This window comes from Lithobates pipiens, unplaced genomic scaffold (assembly GCF_037356315.1).
Source record: "Lithobates pipiens isolate NorthernLeopardFrog02 unplaced genomic scaffold, aLitPip1_a1.2 Scaffold_19, whole genome shotgun sequence".
NCBI classification, from domain to species: Eukaryota; Metazoa; Chordata; class Amphibia; order Anura; family Ranidae; genus Lithobates; species Lithobates pipiens.
Genome location: NW_027507764.1, coordinates 526,882,783 through 526,905,052, shown reverse-complemented (window position 1 = coordinate 526,905,052; position 22,270 = coordinate 526,882,783). Strand labels below are relative to the sequence as shown.

Below are 22,270 nucleotides of genomic sequence, written 5' to 3'. Positions count from 1 at the left end.
ACCTTAGAAACGTCTCCAGAGAGGGCTATTTTACAGTGTGTCTAAACTATCCACTTGACTACCCAGTTAAGCTGATAATGTATAGTCATAGGATTCAGGGCAACATTAATTTTAACCTAACCTTAAACAGTTGTCACCATAACAGGAGAGTGGAAATCTAATTGGGACACTGAGTGATGGCTTTCAGAGATGGGATTTCTGCTTACTTTAGAGATTATTGCTCCCACAGTCTGGCATGTAACGATAAGATGGAACGTCAGAAACTTCATGCAGTGGAGCCTGGACAGAGGTTCTAATCCTGTTCTGCCTTGCCGCTTTATTTATTTTATTTTAGAAATTGGGTATAATCCCACTTACCGTATTTATCAGCATATAACACGTACCCCAAGTTTAGGAGGGAAGTTTAAGGAAAAAAACGTAATTTAAATGCCCATCAATGCACCCTTATTGGTGTCATTTTGCAGCCTTGCATTGCAGCCTTGTCAGTGTCCATCTGCAGGCTTGCAGTTTAAAAATGGCACCGGCAAGATACAGAGCGGATGTCCTGTGTATCTCGGCGCCACTCGGTAGCTCTTGGCTGTTCTCTGCAGTTTTCAGGCATTTTCAAGGGCTTTCGGCTTTTCCGAAAGCCGTCAAGAGTGGCCAAAAGCCGCCAAGAAGCTCACAATAAGCGGGGGATCGGCGTGTAACACGCACCCACAATCTAATAATCTAATGTGCTGCTACTGCCATGGGCACCGAGACCAGCACAGTCAAGGACAGGTCAGCAACCCTGGTGGTTTGCCCACTGGTCCACTGTCGGAGGATTCCCCCATCCACCTGGAATGTGTAGATCGGGGAATTGGATCAATTTTTTTTGTTACAGTGTAATGACCAAACATAAAAAAAATAAATCAATATATGGGCATAAGTGCCTTAGTGCTTACTGGATCTTGAAAGAACAGAGTGGGGGGAGGGAGACAGGGAGAAAATGGATCAGTTCAGTGATCAATGTTTAATGCAAAATGCAGTTCTTACTCATTCAGGACGAGGCTGGAAGTTCACACAGCTTGGAATGTGTATCTGCGCGCGCTCTCTCTCTCGCGCTCTCTCTCTCGCGCTCTCTCTCTCGCGCTCTCTCTCTCGCGCTCTCTCTCTCGCGCTCTCTCTCTCGCGCTCTCTCTCTCGCGTTCTCTCTCTCGCGCTCTCTCTCTCGCGCTCTCTCTCTCGCGCTCTCGCTCTCAGCTGATGGCTCGGGATAGGAGAGTGGACGGCAGGGCAGACACGGGGAGAGAGGAGGAGGGGCAGCTGTAATCAATACATGGTTCATCTCCGTTGCTGGGAGGGGGAGTGAACTTCTCTAGGCTGTGTGAGACGGGTGTCGGAGACACTCTGCTCAGCTGCAGCCACTAGCCCCTAAATGTACAGACTGATTCTCCTGTCCTACGGACGGGAGAAATCAGTGTGTTTTCTCAAACTGTCACTGCATGGCTCCCCCACAGTGCAGGATCTCCAGGGCTCAGTCTCAAGTTAGATTTCGGCAAACCCTGATTGTTCCGCCACTGCTATCCCACGGATGTGATGACCGCTTTTGATCTGTGTCACAGCTCTGTGTGGCTCTGCGCCCGCCCATCGGGGAGATGAGAGGGGTGTCCCGTGTCCACAGCTATGAATCCTGAGGAGGGGGGAGAGCCTGGGTGGGGGCAGCATGCTAAGGTTAAATCATCCATTAGCCGAGTAACAGAACCAGGCTGCAGCCGATCGGTGCAAAGACACTGCTATGGGGGGGGAAGGGGGAGGAGCCGAAACGACGTCATGCATAATCGATTACTCTGGCTCCCCGCATCATTGCCGAATCCGGCAGGGCAGAATCGCGATGCATCGATTCGGCGATCGTTTTCAACACTCCTACTCAACAGATACCTTACAGTTCCTGTTTAGGTTATCCCAGCCTTCAAAGACCCAGTGGATAAAAGGCCTGATGCACTTTTTATTTTTATTTTTTTAAAGCCTTTCTGGAGCTTGACCATTCATTTATTGGTTGTGGTTATGGCCTTTTTTGCCAAAGTCTGGACCAAATGCATGACGCATACTCATGATTTGATCCTGACAGATCCCTCAGTGTTCCAAAAACTGAGCCTCCTAGCAGTAGTATTGCACTACTACAGAGGGGATTTGGCAGATTCAAAGTGAAAATTCTGACCTTTCTCTTATGTTCGTACAGAGGAACAGGATTCTCTGGTTGCCGAGACAATGTGCTTAGGATTTGTTTTGGCAGAGAATGACTCAACATTTACGGTGCATCTGGAAAGTATTCACAGCGCTTAAAGCGGGATTGCACTGTGGAAAAAAATAAAAGCCAGCAGCTACAAATACTGCAGCTGCTGACTTTTAATAAATAGACACTCACCTGTCCCCGGGGTCCAGCGATGCCGAGATCGATCTCTCGGCTGCTGCCGTCACCATTCTAGGTGAGGGAATCGGGAAGTGAAGCGCTGCGGCTTCACTTCCTGGTTCCCTACTGCGCATGCGCGAGTTGCGCAGCGCAATAGGAATTGTCCGCGCTGTCTCTGGGACCCGTGTGTGTCCCAGCAGACGGCGCGCAGGGACAGGAAGAGGCATAGACTCCCGTGGGAGTCTATGCCCGGAAGTGGGTGTAAATACCTGTCTTTGACGGGTATCTGCACCCCCTCCCCCCGAAAGGTGCCAATTGTGACACCGGAGGGGGGGAGGGTTCCGATCAGCGGAAGTTCCACTTTAGGGTGGAACCCCGCTTTAACTTTTTCCACATTTTGTTATGTTGCAGCCTTATTCCAAAATAGATTAAATTCATTATTTTCCTCAAAATTCTACAAATACCCCATGACAACATGAAAGAAGTTTGTTTGAAATCTTTGTAAATTTATTAAAAATAAACAGGAAAAAAAATGACATGTACGTAAGTATTCACAGCCTTTGCTCAATACTTTCTTGAAGCACATTTGGCACCAATTGCAGCCTCAATTCTTTTTGAATATGATGCTACAAGCTTGGCACACCTAATTTTGGGCAGTTTCTCCCATTCTTCTTTGCAGGACCTCTCAAGCTCCATTGGGTTGGATGGGGAGCATTGGGGCACAGCCATTTTCAAATCTCTCCAGAGATGTTCAATCGGGTTGAAGTCTGGGCTCTGGCTGGGCTGCTCATGGACATTGAGTCCTGTAGCAAATTCTTTGTTATCTTGGCTGTGTGCTTAGGGTTGTTGTCCTGTTAGAGGATGAGCTTTCACCATAGTCTGAATTGAGTGCTCTTTAGCAGATTTTTATCAAGGATATCTCTTTACAGCGCTACATTCATCTTTCAATTGATCCTGACTAGTCTCCCAGTTCCTGCCACTGAAAAACATCCCCACAGCATGATGCTGTCACCACCATGCTTCACTGTAGTAATGGTGTTGGCCACGTGATGAGCTGTACCTATTTTCCTCCAGATATGGCACTTGACATTCAGGCCAAAGTGTTCAATCCCTTGTTTCATCAGACCAGAGAATTGGACAGCGTTCTTCAGGTGCCTTCTGGCAAATTCCAGGTATGCTGCTGTGACTTTTTCTTTATCAAACATCAGACACAGCACCATAATAACTATCTGGATTTTATGCTACCTTCAGGTGATTGGATACTGGCAACCAATAGTAAGAAAGTTCCTCCCATATAACCCCTCCCACACGGGAAGTACCTCCGTTTGTTCGCCACTGTCTTGAAGGTGATGGTCATGGCTGTTGAAGCTCTTTAAAATCTTCAATGATGTCCCAGTGAGGACGTTCTAATCGGATCCATTCTGATGGCACAAGAAAGCTTAAGTGGATGGTTCAAGAACAAGGTTTTGCCTGTAATGTGTCCTATATGGCGCTGGACCCTTGTTAAATTGGTATTCCTGGTTAAACATTAGCCCAGTGTAACCAGAAGGGTGCCTTACAGGCCCAAGGGTGGGGACCCGGTCCTTGAAGGTCCACAGAGGCACTACCTGCCGTGATGGGGGCAGATTGGGCCTGTTATACAGGCCCTGCAGCGTGGAATGGTGAGTTACTCCCTCTGGGTATACTAAATCTCTTTTCCCCTATGATCCTATGTGGCATCTAGCATGGCTGTAGCTTGTTTCTTGATGGTTGACAGATGTTGGACTGATCAGTTGCAACGTGCACTTATAGCAGTGTGCGTACCGGGGGTGTGTATGTGCACCGTTGGCTGTCTGCCGCGGACGTGTACGGTGGGTGTGGTGGGTGCGCCGGGGGGTATCCCGTATTTACGTGCATGCCGCAAATCACGTGGGGTGGGGACACAGAGCAGTACTTGGGCACGTGAGTCTGGAGGTTTGTTGGACACAGTTGCGACAAGTTTGACGGGGTTTTTTGCAAGCCCTGGTTGCTGCTATATGCTGGATTGTAGCTTGTGACTCAGAGGGAGTACTATTTTTCCTCATCTTTATAAGCAATGTCTTTCAGAAAATGAGGTACAGGGGGCAAGTTAAAGCGGGATTCCACTCTTTTTTTATTTTTTTCTTACCTGTCTCACTGGTGGGCGAGTGCTACCTTCGATTGGCATCCACGTCCGGCGTTTATTTGACCCCCGGCGCGACAAATCTTTTCCCCAGCATGACTTCTAAAAACCTGCTCTGGCGTTTTCCATTTTAACTGTGGGCGTCTGAAGCCCACAGGCATTTACTTCCTGGTATATGACGACGTCTGGCTCCCAGCATGCTCCGCTCCATCTTGCACATGCTCAGTGAGAGCAGTGACAAGAAAGGAAAAACTTTCATTGTCCCCCATGGATTCTTGGGAAATTTCCCAGGGACCATTGCGAGGACGATGGCCACGCCTACTCCCACGGGAGGACAACCCGGAAGTCAGCTGAAACATCAGAAATAAAAGGTAAGTAAATAATATTTTTTTTTTTCAGGGTTCGTTTAGGTAAGTATGCTATCTGTTGATTTTAATAACATGAATTTTCATTTTTAGGTACCAAACCACTTTAAGTACAGGGGTAAGAGTACCTCCTTTAAAAACAGGAGACCGACCTCATGTTGATACAGCCTCAGTCTTCCCTGAAAGACCTGTGGCATCTGGCCTGGCTGAGCCATTGCACTTTTCAGGTGTTGTGGCCACTACCAATGTCCCTGCCTCGGGTTATGTTAATAAAGATGATTTGGTGTCTGCCCTAGCTGGCCTTGAGGGCAAAATAGCTGGTATGATTGCCTCAGTAACGCAGGAAGGGAAAAAGCGTAATAGATCTCCCTCTCCTGAGCCTGGCTCCAGTGGTGAGTCACTTGAGCACCAGGACTCTCATAGCCAGATGGGTCCAGGTGACCTGGAACCAGAGTGGGCAGAGGATTTGGAGGAGGGGGCCACAAAGGATCGGGAGATAGAAGAAGTTGTGGATTCGTTGGCTGAGGATTCTGGTTCAGAGGAGCCCATTTCAGCCTCCCATTCCCAAATATTGTTCATCCAATCTCTGGCTGGGTTTAAGTTACCCCCGGTTCAGGAGCCTGGACCCTCCTGTTCTACTTTAGGATCCTTGCGACCGCAGCAAGGTTCCCAGGTGTTACCTTTGCATCTATTATTGGAGCAGGTGATTTACGCAGACTGGGATCACCCTGACAGGATATACTTACCTCCAAAGAGGTTCTCCCTTTCATAGCCTATGGAGGAATTTTTTTTGGAAAAAGTGGGTTACATCCCTGGTTGATGCTGCCATTTCTTCAGTAAATAAGAGTCTAACCTGTCCAGTGGGTAATGCCCAGGTATTTAAGGATCCGGCTGATAAAAAGTCCTTGTTGAAAGCCTCATTTGCGGTGGCTTGTTCAGAGGTACAGCCGGCGGTTGGGGCTACTGGTATTTGCCAGTCCCTGAAAGACCGCTTTAAAAGGTTGGTTAGGAACCTACCTTGTCAGGAGGAATCTACCGAGGAACTGTCGGAGCTTCCTCATGCTTTGTTTTGCAGTAGACGCATTAAAAGACTCGATCCAACAGATGTCTCGTTTCGCACTACTGTCAGTGAATAGTGAATATGCGCATCTTATGGTTAAAGACCTGGTCTGCCAAAATGCCATGCAAAGAGCTGCTTGCGGCTTTTCCCTTCCATATATCCAAAGGATCTCAGGAGTAAAGAGTGCCTTAGTTCCTGTTAAAATGAGGAATAAGCAGCCTTCCTTTAAGATCCCTAGTGCTTCTTCTCCCAAGTGGTATCGATGGCCTCAGCCGCCTGGGTTTAAAAAAACTCAGTCAGAAAAAGTCCTCGACCCAAAAGTCAGCCAAGTCTACCTTTTATGAAGGGGCGCCCCCGCTCTTACGGGTGGGGGACAGTCTTCGGCTGTTTTTTGGATGCTTGGGAAGAACTGGTTCAGGACATTTCCACTGCAACACAAGGTTACAGAATAGAGTTCCGGGAATTTCCTCCAGCTCGGTTTCCGAGCTCAAGGGTTCCATTGTAACCAGAGAAAGGGAAATGTCTGTTCCTGGCTTTGGAGCAGCTGCAGAAACAGGTAATTGTCAAGGTTCAGCATGAGGAAAGATTCAAAGGGTTTTACTCTAACCTTTTCACCATGCCGATACCGATACCATTTTGGACCTCAAGTCTCTCAATTGCTTTTTAAATGTCCGGTCCCTCCGTATGGAGTCGGCTTGCTCAATAACATCCCTGAGAAAGGGGGATTAAGGCGTCCATAGACCTCAAGGAGGCATACCCTCATGTACCGATTTGTTTCGCAGTAGAGGGGCATCATTTTCAATCCGTGGCATCTCCATTCGGTCTAGCCACGTATGTTGCGCACTCACATTGGTCCCTACCCTCAAGGAGCCCACAATCCAAGGTCCACATTCATATGCTAGGGCCAATTTTTGGACAGAAGCCAATTAACCTACCTGCATGTCTTTTGATTGTGGGAGGAAACCAGAGTACCCAGAGGAAACCCACGCAGGCACAGGGAGAACATGCAAACTCCAGGCAGCCAGTCGTGGTTGGGATTTGAACCAGCGACCCTTCTACTGCTAGGTGAGAGTGCTAACCACTACACCACTGTGCTGCCCAGGTCAACTGCATAGTAAAGCTCGTCTGGAAAGTAAGAGACCTTCTATTCGGTTGTGCATGAGATTACTGGGCCAGATGGTGTCGTCTTTCAATGCAATCCCTTATGCACAGTTCCACTCCAGGTCGTTCCAGAACAATATTCTGGAGGCCTGGGACAAGACTGCTTGGACCTTTGGATCATCCTATGGCTCTATCTCCACAGGTACAACGGGACCTCTCTTGGTGGTTAAAAACTAGCAACTTGAGAAGCGGAAAATCCTTTGCACCAGTAGCCTGGACGGTGGTAACTACAGACGCCAGTCGTCTTGGCTGGGGAGCAGTACTGGAGGAGGCATTTGTCCAGGGTGTATGTTCCCAAGCAGAAAAAACCTTGCCCATCAATCTATTGGAGACTCAGGCACCCCGTCTAGCTCTGAGCTTCTGGACATCCAGATTGCGGGGTCTTCCTGTCCGAGTCCAGTCTGACAACTCCACGGTGGTGGCATATATCAACCACCAAGGAGGCACCAGGAGCCAGGCTGCCCAAAAAAGTGAATCACATATTGACTTGGGCAGAGAGGCATGTGCCGTTTCTTTCGGCAGTGTTCATGCTGGGTGTGGACAATTGGCAGGCAGACTTCCTTAGTTGCCAAAAATTGTTGCCAGGAGAATGGTCCCTTCATGCTGAAGTTTTTCTTCAGATCTGCCATTACTGGGGGACCCCAGATATGGATCTACTGGTGTCCAGATTCAATACCAAGCTGGACAGGTTTGTATCCAGGACCAAGGATCCACTGCTGTCAGGACAGACTCATTGGTAGTTCCTTGGGATCAGTATTCTCTGATGTATGCTTTTCCTCAGATCAAAATTCTGTCACACCTTCTACGCAGAATGCAGGAGGAACGAAAGCCAGTGATCCTGGTGGCCTCAGGAGGTCTTGGTACACAGATTGTGAAGTTGTCAGTGGGGGACCCATTGTTCCTTCCATTTCGTCTGGACCTGTTGTCTCAAGGACCCATATTCCATCCTTCTTTACAGTCGCTGAATTTGATGGCATGGCTATTGAGACCAGAGTACTGAAAGACCCGTGGTATTGAGGGTTCTTGTCTACTCTGATAAATGCTAGAAAGACAGACAGTTTCTAGAAGTTTCTGGCAGTCATACATTTCCTGGTGTGAAGGAAAGGGATGACACCCTCATAAGTTATACGATTGAGAGAGTTCTTGCTTTTCTTCAAGCAGGAGTAGACTTAAAACTGGCTTTAGGGACAAGTAAAGGACAAATTTCGGCCTTATTTTTTTTTCCAGAGACCGATTGCATCCCATTCTTTAGTGCAAACTTTTGTCAAAGGAGTAACGCACCTGAGACCGCCGGTTAAACCACCCTTATGCCCTTGGGACCAGAACTTGGTGCTATCAGCCCTACAGAGTCAACCTTTTGAACCTATTAGGCATATTCCTTTTACCCTATTGACTAGGAAATTGGTCTTTTTGGTGGCCATAACCTTGGCTAGAAGGGTTTAAGAATTGGCTGCCCTGTCAAAGAACCTTTTTGATTCTTCATCGGGACAAAGTGGTCATGCGCCCTCGTCCGGATTTTTTGTGTGGTTTCCAATTTTCATTTGAATCAACATATCATTTTACCTTCCTTTTTTTCCAAACCCTAAGTCTGGGGAAGAAAGGTTGCTTCACTCCCTTGATGTGGGGAGGGCAATGAGTTTACTTAAAGATGTCCGCTCCGTTTCGGAAGAAACTCCCTTTTTGTCCTGCCGGAAGGTCCTAAAAGGACAGGCAGCAACAAGTTCAACTCTTTAGGGGGATTTGCCAAGCTTATTATCCATGCGCATGGGTTAAAAAGCAAGTTTCTACCTTGGGATTTAAAGGCACACTCCACTAGAGAGGTTAGTGCATCATGGGCAGTGTGCCAATAGGTGTCTATTGCTCAGGTTTGCAAAGCGGCTGCTTGGTCTCCAGTTCATACGTTCACCAGGTTTGACCACGTGTATGTTAGATCTCAAAAGGAGACTCTTTGGCCACAGCGTGCTGCAGGCAGATTTATAGGGCCTGCACCCCGTTGGGGCTTAGGAATACTGTGTTGCCTCCCTTCAGGTGCATTGCTTTAGGACATCCCAGATAGTCAGTGATTATTTTGGTGCTCTGTGTCCCGTGATGTACGATAAAGGAAAAATGGATTTTTAACACGGCTTACCTGTAAAAATCCTTTTCTTGGAGTACATCACGGGACACAGAGGTCCCTCACCTCTTTTCTAGGATCTTCTTTGCTTGCTACAAAACTGAGGTACTTCCTGTGTGGGAGGGGTTATATAGGAGGAACTTTCTTACTATTGGTTGCCAGTGTCCAATCACCTGAAGGTAGCGTATAACCCAGATAGCCATTATTATGGTGTTCTGTGTCCCGTGATACACTCCAAGAAAAGGATTTTACAGGTCAACTGTTTTAAAAAGCATTTTTTACTGAAGAGTGGCTTCCATCTCACCACTCTACCATACAGGTCTGATTGGTGGAGTGCTGCAGAGATGCTTGTTCTTCTGGAAGGTTCTCCCCTCTCCACAGAGAAATGCTGGCGCTCTGTCAGTGACAATCGGGTTCTTGGTCCCCTCCCCGACTAAGGCCCTTCTCCCCTGATCGCTCAGTTTGGCCGGACCGCCCACTTAGGGAAGGTTCCAAACTTTAATTTACGGATGATGGCCACTGTGCTCATAGGGACCTTTAATGCTGCAGAAAACTTTCTGTACCCTTCCCCAGATCTGTGCATCGATCCAATCCAATGCTGTGTTAACTGTGGGACCATATAGACAGGTGTGTGCCTTTCCAAATCATGTCCAATAAACTGAATTTACCACAGGTGGACTCCAGTCAAGTTGTAGAAACCTCAAGGAAACAGGATGCACTTGAGCTCAATTTTGAGTGTCATGGCAAAGGCTGTGAATACTTGCGTACATGGGATTTTTTTTCTATATAAATTTGAAAAGATTTCTTACAAACTTCCTTCACGTTGTCATTATGGGGTTTTGTTTTTAGAATTTTGAGGAAAATAATGAATTTAATAAATTTTGGAATAAGGCTGTAACAACAAAATGTGGAAAAAAGTGAAGTGCTGTGAATACTTTCTGGATGCACTGTAGTTATATTACTGAGGAAATCACGGTTGAAAAAAGCACTCTTACCCAGTAAGAAGACGGCTAAAGCTGCCCATGGTAAAATCTGCCAGTACTCCAATCAGTTCTGTGTCACGTCTTGTACATCAAAATCAGCTATGTCTGGCACAAGATTCTCCTTACAATGTACATGTGGAAGGACCTTGCTGGCCTTTGCCGCCACCTGGGCTCATGATTTCTTTTTGCATTTTTGGGTCCAGTAGATCATTTCCCCAGGGTACAGGCTGGAATTTTACTTCCGACTACTTCCCCTCTTTTTATCCTCTCAAATATGCCCACCACTCAATCAGGAATATGGGCCCTTAAAGTGGTTGTAAACCCTTACAAACCACTTTGACCTACAGGTAAGCCTAGATTAAGGCTTACCTGTAGGTCCAAGAAATATCTCCTAAACCTATACAGTTTAGGAGATATTTGCCCGAAGACGGGCACCGCTGTCTACGGCGCATGCGCCGTAGACAGTGGCGCGCAGGCGCACTGAGCGTGGCATCCTCGATAACGAAGATGCTGCACGTCTCGGCTCCCGTGCGGATGCGCGGGGGTGACGTCATTGCGGCTTCGCCGAATGACAGCGGCGGAGCTGCGAGACCCACCGAGAAGATGGATACGGCGGACTACAGGGGACAGCGGGGACTTCGCTCGCTCCTGTGTCAGGTAAGTGACACATAATGGGCTACTATGCGATGCTTAGTAGTCCATTATGCTTTGCCTTTGCAGGGAATGAAAGAAGAAGTAAACTCATCAGGGTTTACTTCCTCTTTAAAAGCACTGTACAAATTGCTTTGTATGAATGAATTCTAACCTGCTCCATTTTGCTTGTAATCTGCCTTTCTTATCATACATCACGGGACACAGAGCTGTAGTAGTTACTATGTAGGTTATAGGCAACCTTCAGGTGATGGACACTGGCACACCCTAAGACAGGAAGTCCACTCCCTTTATAAGCCCTCCCACTCACTACTGGGAGTACCTCCGTTTTTTTTTTTTTTTGCCATTGTCTAAGGTGTTGGTTACGAGTGAAGATGTGCTCAGCTCCACTAGAGCAATCCTTGCTGGGGCTATATATGCAGCTGGAATCATTCAAGGTGTCTTTTAGGCCAAATTGAATGATGCCCGGGCCTCGTATCCGAAGAAACAGGGTTTTGCTTTTATTGCTTCTCTTTTTAGAGAGCTGGACCCTGAGATCCAGAACTTTGGTATTTTAAAGCCATAAAGTTTTACTGGCAGGGTGCTATTACAGGTCCAGGAGTGTGGGTTCCCCAAGGGTCCCCGGTTCCTGAAGGTTTAACGGAACCCACCGTGAAGGGTGAAGATTGGGTCTGTTGGTTTTACCACAGAAAGCCCTGTGGCAGTAAAGGCAAGGAGTTTTTCGAAGGATTTTTTTAATTTTCTTATGAAATGTCTCTTTTAGAAACTACAGTGCCTTGCGAAAGTATTCGGCCCCCTTGAACTTTTCAACCTTTTGCCACATTTCAGGCTTCAAACATAAAGATATAAAATTTTAATCTTTTGTGAAGAATCACCAACAAGTGGGACACAATTGTGAAGTGGAACGAAAACTATTGGATATTTTAAACTTTTTTTAGCAAATAAAAAAACTGAAAAGTGGTGCGTGCAAAATTATTCGGCTCCTTTATTTTCAGTGCAGCAAACTCACTCCAGAAGTTCAGCGAGGATCTATGAATGATCCAATGTTGTCCTAAATGACTGATGGTGATGAATAGAATCCACCTGTGTGTAATCAAGTCTCTGTATAAATGCACCTGCTCTGTGATAGTCTCAGGGTTCTGTTGAAAGCGCAGAGAGCATCATGAAGACCAAGGAACACACCAGGCAGGTCCGTAATACTGTTGTGGAGAAGTTTAAAGCCGGATTTGGATACAAAAAGATTTCCCAAGCTTTAAACATCCCAAGGAGCACTGTGCAAGCAATCATTTTGAAATGGAAGGAGTATCAGACCACTGCAAATCTACCAAGACCTGGCCGTCCCTCTAAACTTTCAGCTCAGACAAGGAGAAGACTGATCAGAGATGCAGCCAAGAGGCCCATGATCACTCTGGATGAACTGCAGAGAACTACAGCTGAGGTGAGAGAGTCTGTCCATAGGACAACAATCAGTCGTACACTGCACAAATCTGGCCTTTATGGAAGAGTGGCAAGAAGAAAGCCATTTCTCAAAGATATCCATAAAAAGTCTCGTCTAAAGTTTGCCACACGCCACCTGGGAGACACACCAAACATGTGGAAGAAGGTTCTCTGGTCAGATGAAACCAAAATCAAACTTTTTGCCCACAATGCAAAACGATATGTTTGGCGTAAAAGCAACACAGCTCATCACCCTCAACACACCATCCCCACTGTCAAACATGGTGGTGGCAGCATCATGGTTTGGGCCTGCTTTTCTTCAGCAGGGACAGGGAAGATGGTTAAAATTGAGGGGAAGATGGATGCAGCCAAATACAGGACCATTCTGGATGAAAACCTGTTGGAGTCTGCAAAAGACCTGAAACTGGGACGGAGATTTATCTTCCAACAAGACAATGATCCCAAACATACAGCAAAATCTACAAAGGAATGGTTCACAATCATATCCAGGTGTTAGAATGGCCAAGTCAAAATCCAGACCTGAATCCAATCGAGAATCTGTGGAAAGAGCTGAAAACTGCTGTTCACAAACGCTCTCCATCCAACCTCACTGAGCTCGAGCTGTTTTGCAAGGAAGAATGGGCAAGAATTTCAGTCTCTCGATGTGCAAAACTGTTAGACATACCCCAAGCGATTTGCAGCTGTAATTGCAGCAAAAGGTGGCTCTACAAAGTATTAACGCAAGGGGGCCGAATAATTTTGCACGCCCCACTTTTCATTTTTTTATTAAAAAAGTTTCAAAAATCCAATAGATTTCGTTCCACTTCCACTTCACAATTGTGTCCCAATTGTTGGTGATTCTTCACAAAAAAATAAAAATTTTATATCTTTTATGTTTGAAGCCTGAAATGTGGCAAAAGGTTGAAAAGTTCAAGGGGGCCGAATACTTTCGCAAGGCACTGTATATGGTTCTGAAGAAGCTTTTTGTGAAACGCGCCAACCATTTCTTTCTCTTATATTCACCGACCGACACAGCTCCTCTCTGTAACAAAATGGGTTGTCAGCCCTATCACTGGAGATTACTAGGCAAGTTGTAATACAACACTTCAGAACTTTTAGTTCTGCCCAGGGGGTGGTCCCTAGGCTACAACCCCCACAGCATGCCCTAGCAGACTGTTTTATTTTGCCTAGTGAAGGAGATGCACCTAGGAACCCTGCGGGCCCATAGGTCCATGTTTTTTGATGCAGAAACTTTTCTGCTTTTTGTGCAAGATGAATGATCCTGTCTTCTATCAACAGTCGGCTGGGTGACAGGCTGGTTTACTTATCCTTGTAGTCTCCCAGTCCGGCCATTTGAGCGTGTGCAGGTCACAGCTACGGCTCGGCAGGCCACGACATACCTCAGCTCCAGAGGTGGTCGGTGAGCTTTTATGCTCCGGGGCATACATATGACCGGGCTACTGATGTCTGTGTCACAGTATGCCGGGCCAGTAGTCTTCCCTGTACTGATCAGGAGTTGACTACCATGGAATGTCTCCCAGCTCTTCAGGACTGGTAAGTACAACTCCCTGTCTTGGCAGGGTAGAGCAGCTGGGCATTCCCTGGGAGGTCGATTCGGGGGCCCCCTCTGATCTCTCCCCTGTCCCTAACTCCCCTCCTTCCCCCCCCTCACAGGCGGGGGGGCTGTGATACTGAGCGGTGTGTGTGCCCTGGGCTCTCACTTGGGGGTTAAGCTGTACTGGGGTGCCTGGGTCCTGAAGCTTGGTCCTGATGGATGCCTGTGAGGGTTGCCTCTGTGTTGGTGCGGTGCTGTCTCTGCCATATGTTTTCTCTATGCCCCGCCTGGCGCTGGCCGGCGGCCATTTTAAGTGTGGGCAAGGGTCAAACATGCTTCTGGGCTTCAAGGGGCCATTTTCCTAGTGATTCTCTTAGAACACTGGCGGACATTTTCTTGTAGCCGGACCACGTTTTTGTGCTCTAGCAGCAGCCCCTGTGTCCTCAGCTTCCTGTTTGGTCATCACAGAGCGCTGGGAGGCTTTTCCTGTGAATCTGGACAGGTTTCAGATCGCTCACCGATCGTTCACCGTTCGTGCTGATGGCCTGCCACTGACACCGCTTTGGTACCTCTGTACCTGGGAGCACTGGGGATCCACAGGCACTGCTGTAATATAGCGCGGAATCCAGTGCCTGGATTTCATGAGAAGAAACACCAGTTTCTGAAGCCAGGCTGACCCTACCCTGTCTGCCACCCGAAGGGGACTTAGGAAACCGACAGTCCCACCCTCCTGCTGCCGCTGAACTGCTCAGGGTGGGTTAGAACCCCTCACTCAGCGGCAGCAGGAGGGTGGGACTGTTGGTGTCCTAAGTCCCCTAAGGGTGGCAGACAGGGTAGGGTCAGCCTGGCTTCAGAAACTGGTGTTTCTTCTCCCGAAATCCAGGCAATTGCAATCGGGTCACCTGCGGACGGCACGGTCCCTATGGACATCCTTATGGCAGTCCTCAATTCATTCGTTGCCAACATAGAGGCGGTCCTTGCCCCCCCCCCCCCCCCTCTCTCTGGGGAGAGCTCTGACGCAGATTCTGGTCCCGCTGAGGCCGGTGACCCCTGCTCTGTCTTGCTGACCAGGACCGTGAGGATGAGTCCGGGTCCATGCGGGACAAAGCGCTAGTTGGAGCACTTATCACAGCTGTGTGTGATATTCTGGATCGGGAGCCAGCGGATCCCTCTGCTGATGTACCGGTACCTTTTGGGTCCCACAAACCAGCACGTTCACCTAAGGTATTTCCATTCTGACAAGTTAATTTACAAGGAATGGGGTCACCCACAACAGACCTTTGCAGTCCCCAAATACATGGCGGTGCGTTACCCCTTTGAGGAAATCCTTCTGAAGAATTGGTCGGCTCCTCGGGTCGTGGATCCCCCAGTATCCAGGTTAAAGTGGTTGTAAACCCTTACAAACCACTTTGACCTACAGGTAAGCCTAGATTAAGGCTTACCTGTAGGTCCAAGAAATATCTCCTAAACCTACGCGGTTTAGGAGATATTTACCTGAAGACAGCCATGCGCCGTAGACAGCGGCGCGCAGGCGCACTGGGTAAGCCGCAGATCACGGTGATATGCCGAGAGTGTCTGCTCCTGTGCGCATGTGCGGGAGTGACGTCATCGCTGCTCTGGCGCTGTGATTCGCCAGAGCAGCGATGACCCACCAAGAAGGACGCTCGGAACTACAGGGGACAGCGGTGACTTCGCTGACTCCTGTATCAGGTAAGTGACACATAATGGACTACTATGCGATGCATAGTAGTCCATTAAGCTTTACCTTTGCAGGGAATGAAAGAGAAAGTAAACCCATTAGGGTTTACTTCCTCTTTAAATAAAGTAACCAGGATCCGGTTGAGGGGACTCCTGCGTTCAAGGATCCCACGGACAGGAAGGCCGAGGCAGCGGCTCATTCCTTGTTTACGGTTGTGGGGTCAGCCATGCGACCAGTACTGTCATCCGCACTGGTGTCACAGACACTGACTGAGTGGGCAAAACTTTTGCACCACGAATTGGGAGAGCAACATGCCTCCCCTGTCTGCGTGGAACTAGCAGACCAACTAGTGCAAGGCCTTAAGTACGTCTGTGGATAATCTCCCTCTGTTATCCAGGGCTTCAGTGTCAGCTGTGGTGCTGAGGCGTCTGATTTGGCTAAAATGCTGGTCTGCTGACCAGGTATCCAAAAAAGCCCTGACGGATCTTCCCTTCCTTGGCGACCGGCTCTTTGGAGCCTCGTTAGATGACATTATTAAAAGTGCCACTGGTAGTAAGAGTACCCTACTCCCACAGGCCAGGAAAGCGAAGGAGCCACGCCGTAGGCAAGGGCCCTCTTTTTCCGCTCGCAAACGCTTTTTGGTCAGCTCTGAGCTAAAACAAAACGTCCTCAGCCTGACAGGACGCCCATGGACGGTCAAAAACGTTCCTGGAACCGCAAGCCTAACAAGCCTGCGAATAAAAGTGCTACCGCATGAAGGTTTGCCCCCACCCATGTCTCGGGTGGGGGGTCGCCTTTTGGAGTTTGCAGCCCGGTGGTCCTCCCAGTTATCTGACCAATGGGTCTGCGATCTGATTTCCACAGCCTACAAGATAGTTTCTCTCTTGGCCGCCAAACAGATTCTTCCCCTCCAGCATACCCGTATCCTGGTTCGCCGGGAGGCTCTGTTGGGGGCGGTAAGGGACTTGCTGAATCGCGGGGTGATTGTACCAGTTCCGGAATCGGAACACTTCCTGACATTCTACTCAAATCTATCTGTGGTTCCCAAGAAGGAAGGGGTACGTCCAATATTGGACTTAAAAGCCCTCAATTACTTTGTAGAAGTGCAGAGGTTCAGAATGGAATCAGTTCGCTCAGTAGTCGCTGTGCTCCATCAAGGGTTTTCCTGGCATCCTTGGACATCCAGGATGCATGCTTGCACATACCCATATGCCGTTGGCATCAAAAATGTCTGTGTTTTGGCAGTTGGGGAAGCCCATTACCAATTTGTGGCTCTTCCCTTTGGTCTGGCATCAGCCCCCTGAGTCTTTACCAAAGTACTGGCTCCAGTATCAACGTTGCTGAGACAACATGGGCTCGCGATCGTGGGCTACCTAGATGATCTCCTCCTGAGAGTATCTTCCTCCTCAGAATTAGAGGAGGATGTGGCGATCACCATGCAGACCCTGCAAGAATTTGGGTGGCTGTTGAACCTAAAGAAGTCAGTGATTGTGCCGACCCAGCATCTGGAGTACCTAGGTTTGCTGTTGGACTCCAGGGAAGCGAGAGTTTTTCTCCCTTCAGACAAATTGCAGACCCTCAGATCCACGGTCAAACTACTGATGAACCGCAAGTGGTCGTCGCTCCGGTTTTACTGGGACTCATGGTAGCCTCCTTCGAGGCCGTACCCTATGCCCAGTTCCACCCCAGAGTACTGCAGAAGGAGATCTTGTTGAAATGGGACAAATCTCCGTTGTCCCTGGATCGACAGATCCAGGTGAGCCAGCCAGTCAGGGACTCTCTGATTTGGTGGTTGAGGTCCCCGGTGATTGAGTCCGGAAAATCGTTCCTTCCTCTGAAATGGACGGTGATCACTACGGACGCCAGTCTATCCGGCTGGGATGGAGTGATAGGGGTTCAGTCGGTTCAGGGCCTCTGGTCGAAGAAAGAATCCGAGTTGCCGATCAATCTGCTCGGATTGAGAGCGATCAGGCTGTGCCTCCACACATGGTCAGTGAGTCTTCAAGGGCATCTGATCAGGATACAGTCGGACAATGCCACGGCTGTGGCGTACATAAATCGCCAAGGGGGAACAAGAAGCTCAGCCGCTGCTCGGGAGGTCGCTCACATACTAAGGTGGGCAGAGCGACACGTATCGGCCATTTACATCTCGGGAGTGGAAAACTGGCAGGCGAACCATCTGTGTCGACAGATGCTGGACCCAGGAGAATGGGCATTGCATCCAGAGACATTCAGGCTGCTGTGCCTGAAGTGGGGCACACCAGATGTGGATCTACTGGCCTCCCGTCTCAATGAGAAGGTGCCAAGATTCGTGTCCATGACAAGAGAATCCGTGGGCAGACGCGCTTGTGGCTTCGTGGGATCAGTAGCAGCTGATCTACGCCTTTCCCTCACTGAAACTGTTGCCACGTCTGCTTTGCAGAATGTAAGCCGGGGGGATTCCAGTAATACTGGTTGCCCCAGATTGGCCTCAGCGGCCCTGGTGCGTCTGGTGGCAGACGCTCCCTGGCTACTGCCGTTGCGAGAGGACCTCCTATCTCATGGTCCTGTTTTACATCCTGCTTTACCATCGCTGGCTTTAACGGCATGGCTATTGAGAGCCAGGTGTTGAGGAACCGAGGTCTGTCGGACTCGGTGATTCCTACTATGTTGAGGGCACAGAAGTCTTCTCGGAAGATATACCATTGTACCTGGAAAGCCTACATCTCCATATGTGAGGAGAAAGGATGGCATCCGTGTTTCTTTTCTTTATCATAGCAAGGATCCTGCTGTTTCTCCAGCAAGGAGTAGACCAGAGATTGGTATTGAGCACCATCAAGGGGTAAATCTCAGCCTTAGCTGTCTTTTTTTTCAACGACCCCTGGTATCGCACTCCTTAGTGAGTACCTTCGTTTAGGGGGTACGACGCGTAGTCCCTCCGGTGCGTTCTCCGTTACCTCCATGGGATTTGAACCTGGTGTTGGCGCTTCAGAAACGCCAATAGAATATCAGGGAGATTCCCCTTTTGACCCTTTCCCAGAAAGGGGTCTTTCTAGTGGCCATCACATCGGCCAGGAGGATTTCGGAATTGGCCACCTTGTCTTGCCAGTCGCCCTATCTGGTCATCCACAGGGATAAGGTGGTGTTGCGTCCGCAACCATCCTTTCTACCGAAGGTGGTCTCAGCTAATCATATCAATGAGGATTTTGTATTACCATCGCTGTGTCCTAAGCCGAAGCACCCCAAGGAGGTGGCCTTCACGCCCTGGACGTGGTTAGGGCCCTGAAGGTGTATTTGGCTGCCACGGCTCCCTTTCGGAAGTCAGACTCACTGTTGGTTTCGGTGGCTGGTCCAAAGAAGGGCATGGTGGTCTCGTCGGCCACCATTTCCAGGTGGATCAGACAGATTGTAGTACAAGCCTATGCCTTGAAGGGGCAGATGCCCCTCTTTCCGGTCATGGCCCACTCTGAGGGCAGTCGGAACGTCTTTCAACACCAAGCGTTTGTCGCTCAGGTGTGTAAGGCGGCGACCTGGTCGTCTGTCCATACGTTTACCAAGTTCTACAAGGTAGACGTCGGTGCATCTGCGGATGCCTGTTTTGGCCACAAAGTTTTGCAGGCGGCCGTGTAGTTGCAATTAAATATGCAATCTTTATTTTTTACCTTAGCAGTACTGTTATGTTAATGCACTGTTACATTACTTACACAATTGGCTGCGGTCTTGGGGGTCACTCCTGTTGAGGATACCCAGTTATATGGTGGTGTTTTTCTACACTGCTGTTTTTTTGTGGGTTTAGTTTCACTAGTTCCCATTTGCCATGGTGGATGAAAAGGATTTTTTGTGCTCGCTGTAAAATCCTTTTCTCTGTAATTCACCGGCCGACACAGCACCTGCCCCTCCTTTTTCTCTTTACATTATACTGCTTGTTGACGTACTGAGTCTGCTAGGGCAGGCTGTGGGGGTTGTAGCCTAGGGACCGCCCCCTGGGCAAAACTAAAAGTTCTGAAGTGTCTTATTACAACTTGCCTAGTAATCTCCAGTGATAGGGCTGACAACCATTTTGTTAGAGAGGAGCTGTGTCAGTTGGTGAATTACAGAGAAAAGGATTTTACGGTGAGCACAAAAAATCCTATTTTTTTTTTTTACATGTATTGTAACTATGACTGTTAAATTTGAAGAGAACCTCTTTCATGATTTTATAATAATTTCGTATATACTCTATCATATTTAATACATTTATTAGAAAGTATTTTCATGTATATTCCTCAAAGGTACCGTTATAGTCTGTCATGTTGGTCTTTTTTGTGTAAACGTTTTTTAGGATAAGGTACCCCCATAGCCTTCTTTCATATATTTTATATCTAATCCTGTGATGGAGTGGGCGATGGTGCCAAGCTGGCTGTCTGTGACTATGGATGCAGGCAGAGCACAGCTCAGGATCGAGTCCACGCGAGTGCCCCCTTAGGAAGTGGCTTCCTATGGGGGGTGCTTGCTGAAGTCTGTAGTGCAGGCAGTTGACCCAAGATGAGGAGGCTCAGGGCTGCTCTATGCAAGCGAGTATAACATGTTAAAGATTCTAAAACCTTAAAAAAAAAAATTAATCAGCACCCACTTCTTCCTGTTCGATAGGAGTAAGCAATGAAACATACCACAAACTGTAGGTGAAAAATAATATATTGTATTAAACATGAACAGCTTGGTCATCAACAGGAGTATATTGCATAAAACAGTCCTTTTTTAAAGGCATAAAAAATCATAAATATTAACAACCAGTTACTAAAATAAAACCTCTACACCATAGAAAACAAATGCCTATAGAACCAAAGACAAGAAGTTGAAACCATCATCAACTGGGTAGGTTACCAGCCAACAAGCTTATCCAATATTTCCTGTCAGGTCTCCACCTCACCTCTGGTCTTTCCAATCAGGTTTCCCATTTTTAGCTAAATTATTTACATACCTTATTAAGCAAGGCCAAGCCTGCTTACCAGATCATTTTGACCCTGAAATTTATTGCGGGTCAACAGCAGCATGTAAGGAATCGAGGGCTGGATGGATCAGCAGCAACCTAGTTATAACCACCACGTCATTCGTCACTTCAGTTCCCTCAGGTAAGCGGTCCTTGTAATCCTTAGGCAGGAAAGATCCCAGCGATGTACTGTATGCAGTGCCAGCAATTTTACCTTTTTAGGGCAGTATGAGCCCAAGGATGAATACCTAGAATATTACCCCTCTTGCGATGCGAGCATTTGTCCCACTCTGTGCACCATTTAGCCCTGTCCTGCTGCTTAACGCTGCACCCTTTCTGTATTATGTAATAATAAGTATTTACTTATCTATAAAATCCTTTCCTTGGAGTTAGAGTACAGGACATAGACAGCCCCTTCTGTCCTTGGATGGGATTGCTGAGAGTCAGCTGTTTTAGCATATAGTGTAAGGCAGCACATAACCTAAAGACCTGAAAGCAACCCGTTTTTGTACCGTACTCCAAGAAAAGGATTTTACATGCAAGTCAAAAATCCTTATTTACATTACCTCTTTTGTCAATGCAGAGAGGAATATGGAAAACTTTTTGACTTTGTGAATGCCAAGAAACTCAACATCAAAAACAGAGGCTTGAAAGAGGTATGAGGTTTTCTTTATTTTTCCCTTCACCCATTGCTTTGTTCTAACCCTTATTAGATTTATTTTTATTTTACAAAGAGTCTTCTCATTCCTATTGTATTTTCTTTTATTCTAGAAATCACAGGTCAGTTCTTCCACTTCTAAACCAGGTTATATATCTGAATTGTGCACTTAAACTAATTAGAATCGATTTTGTGCATGTTTGACACAGCTTTCAAAAGGCGTTTGGGAAAGCCTCTAAAACCTGTCCAAATGGTGTCTTTCGGTGTTAACAAAACAATGTACAATCATAACATAATCTGTTAAGTGTGGTTGCATGAATCCTTAATTTTTGTGTTTTTGCTGAATTAACTTTGATGGGGCAAACTAACCCAATTGTGTGCATGCATTATATTCTCTGTAGTGCTTTGCAGCAACAGGTAAGATATGAATATTTTAATTTAAAGCCTTAATGGGCTGGGTTAGATGTATACATATTTAAAGGGTATTTCCCTAATCGTCTTTCAGGACAGCCACTATGAGAGATAGACTCCTCCTCTTCCTCTGGAAACACTGCGCCAGCCCATAAATTCTTACTTTCCCTGCCGGACCTCAGTTATTAGTGTTTCCTCCGGTGGGGAGACTGTGCAAGGAACCAGGCCGATCAGTCGGGGAGGCTGTGGCCGTTTTGTCGTTAAAGAACCCGGTTGAAAGAAGCAGGGGCTTCGTTTGGAGAAAGCTGGGTTCAAACCGTTCAAAACTAACGTCCGCGTGTCGGACGGGTCGAACGGTTTACTTACCTCACCAGGTACTGCCACCCCTTCCGAGTCGAGCGCGGCTTCAGGTCGTGGGGGGACTCCTATCGCGTCTACAGGGACGCAGCTGGCAAGCCGTTCGGAAGATTTCCCTGTACAAGGGTACAGTCCGCCCCTTTTTTCCTTTGAACCGAGCGGGCCGAACGACGGGCGACGTCGTATCCGGCGGAAACAAAGGCTTGCCCTCGAATACGATCGACTTCCGGTTCCGGGTCGTGGAGCTGATAGGAGGGCCGGGCACAAGCTGGAGATGAGTTCAGAACACGCACAGGCAGCGTGGAACTCTGTAATAAGCAGCCACCTGCAGTCATGTCGGAAGCTGAGGCTCAAACGA

The 22,270-nt window shown here is 47.9% G+C and overlaps 1 protein-coding gene across 1 annotated transcript in view; it reads left to right on the top strand.

Moving 5' to 3' along the window:
• Positions 1-22,270, top strand: part of SSRP1 (structure specific recognition protein 1) — a 196,805-nt gene that overhangs the window by 110,702 nt on the left and 63,833 nt on the right. The window contains 1 exon segment of the mRNA XM_077493187.1: positions 21,070-21,142. Coding sequence (XP_077349313.1) covers positions 21,070-21,142 — 73 coding nt within the window.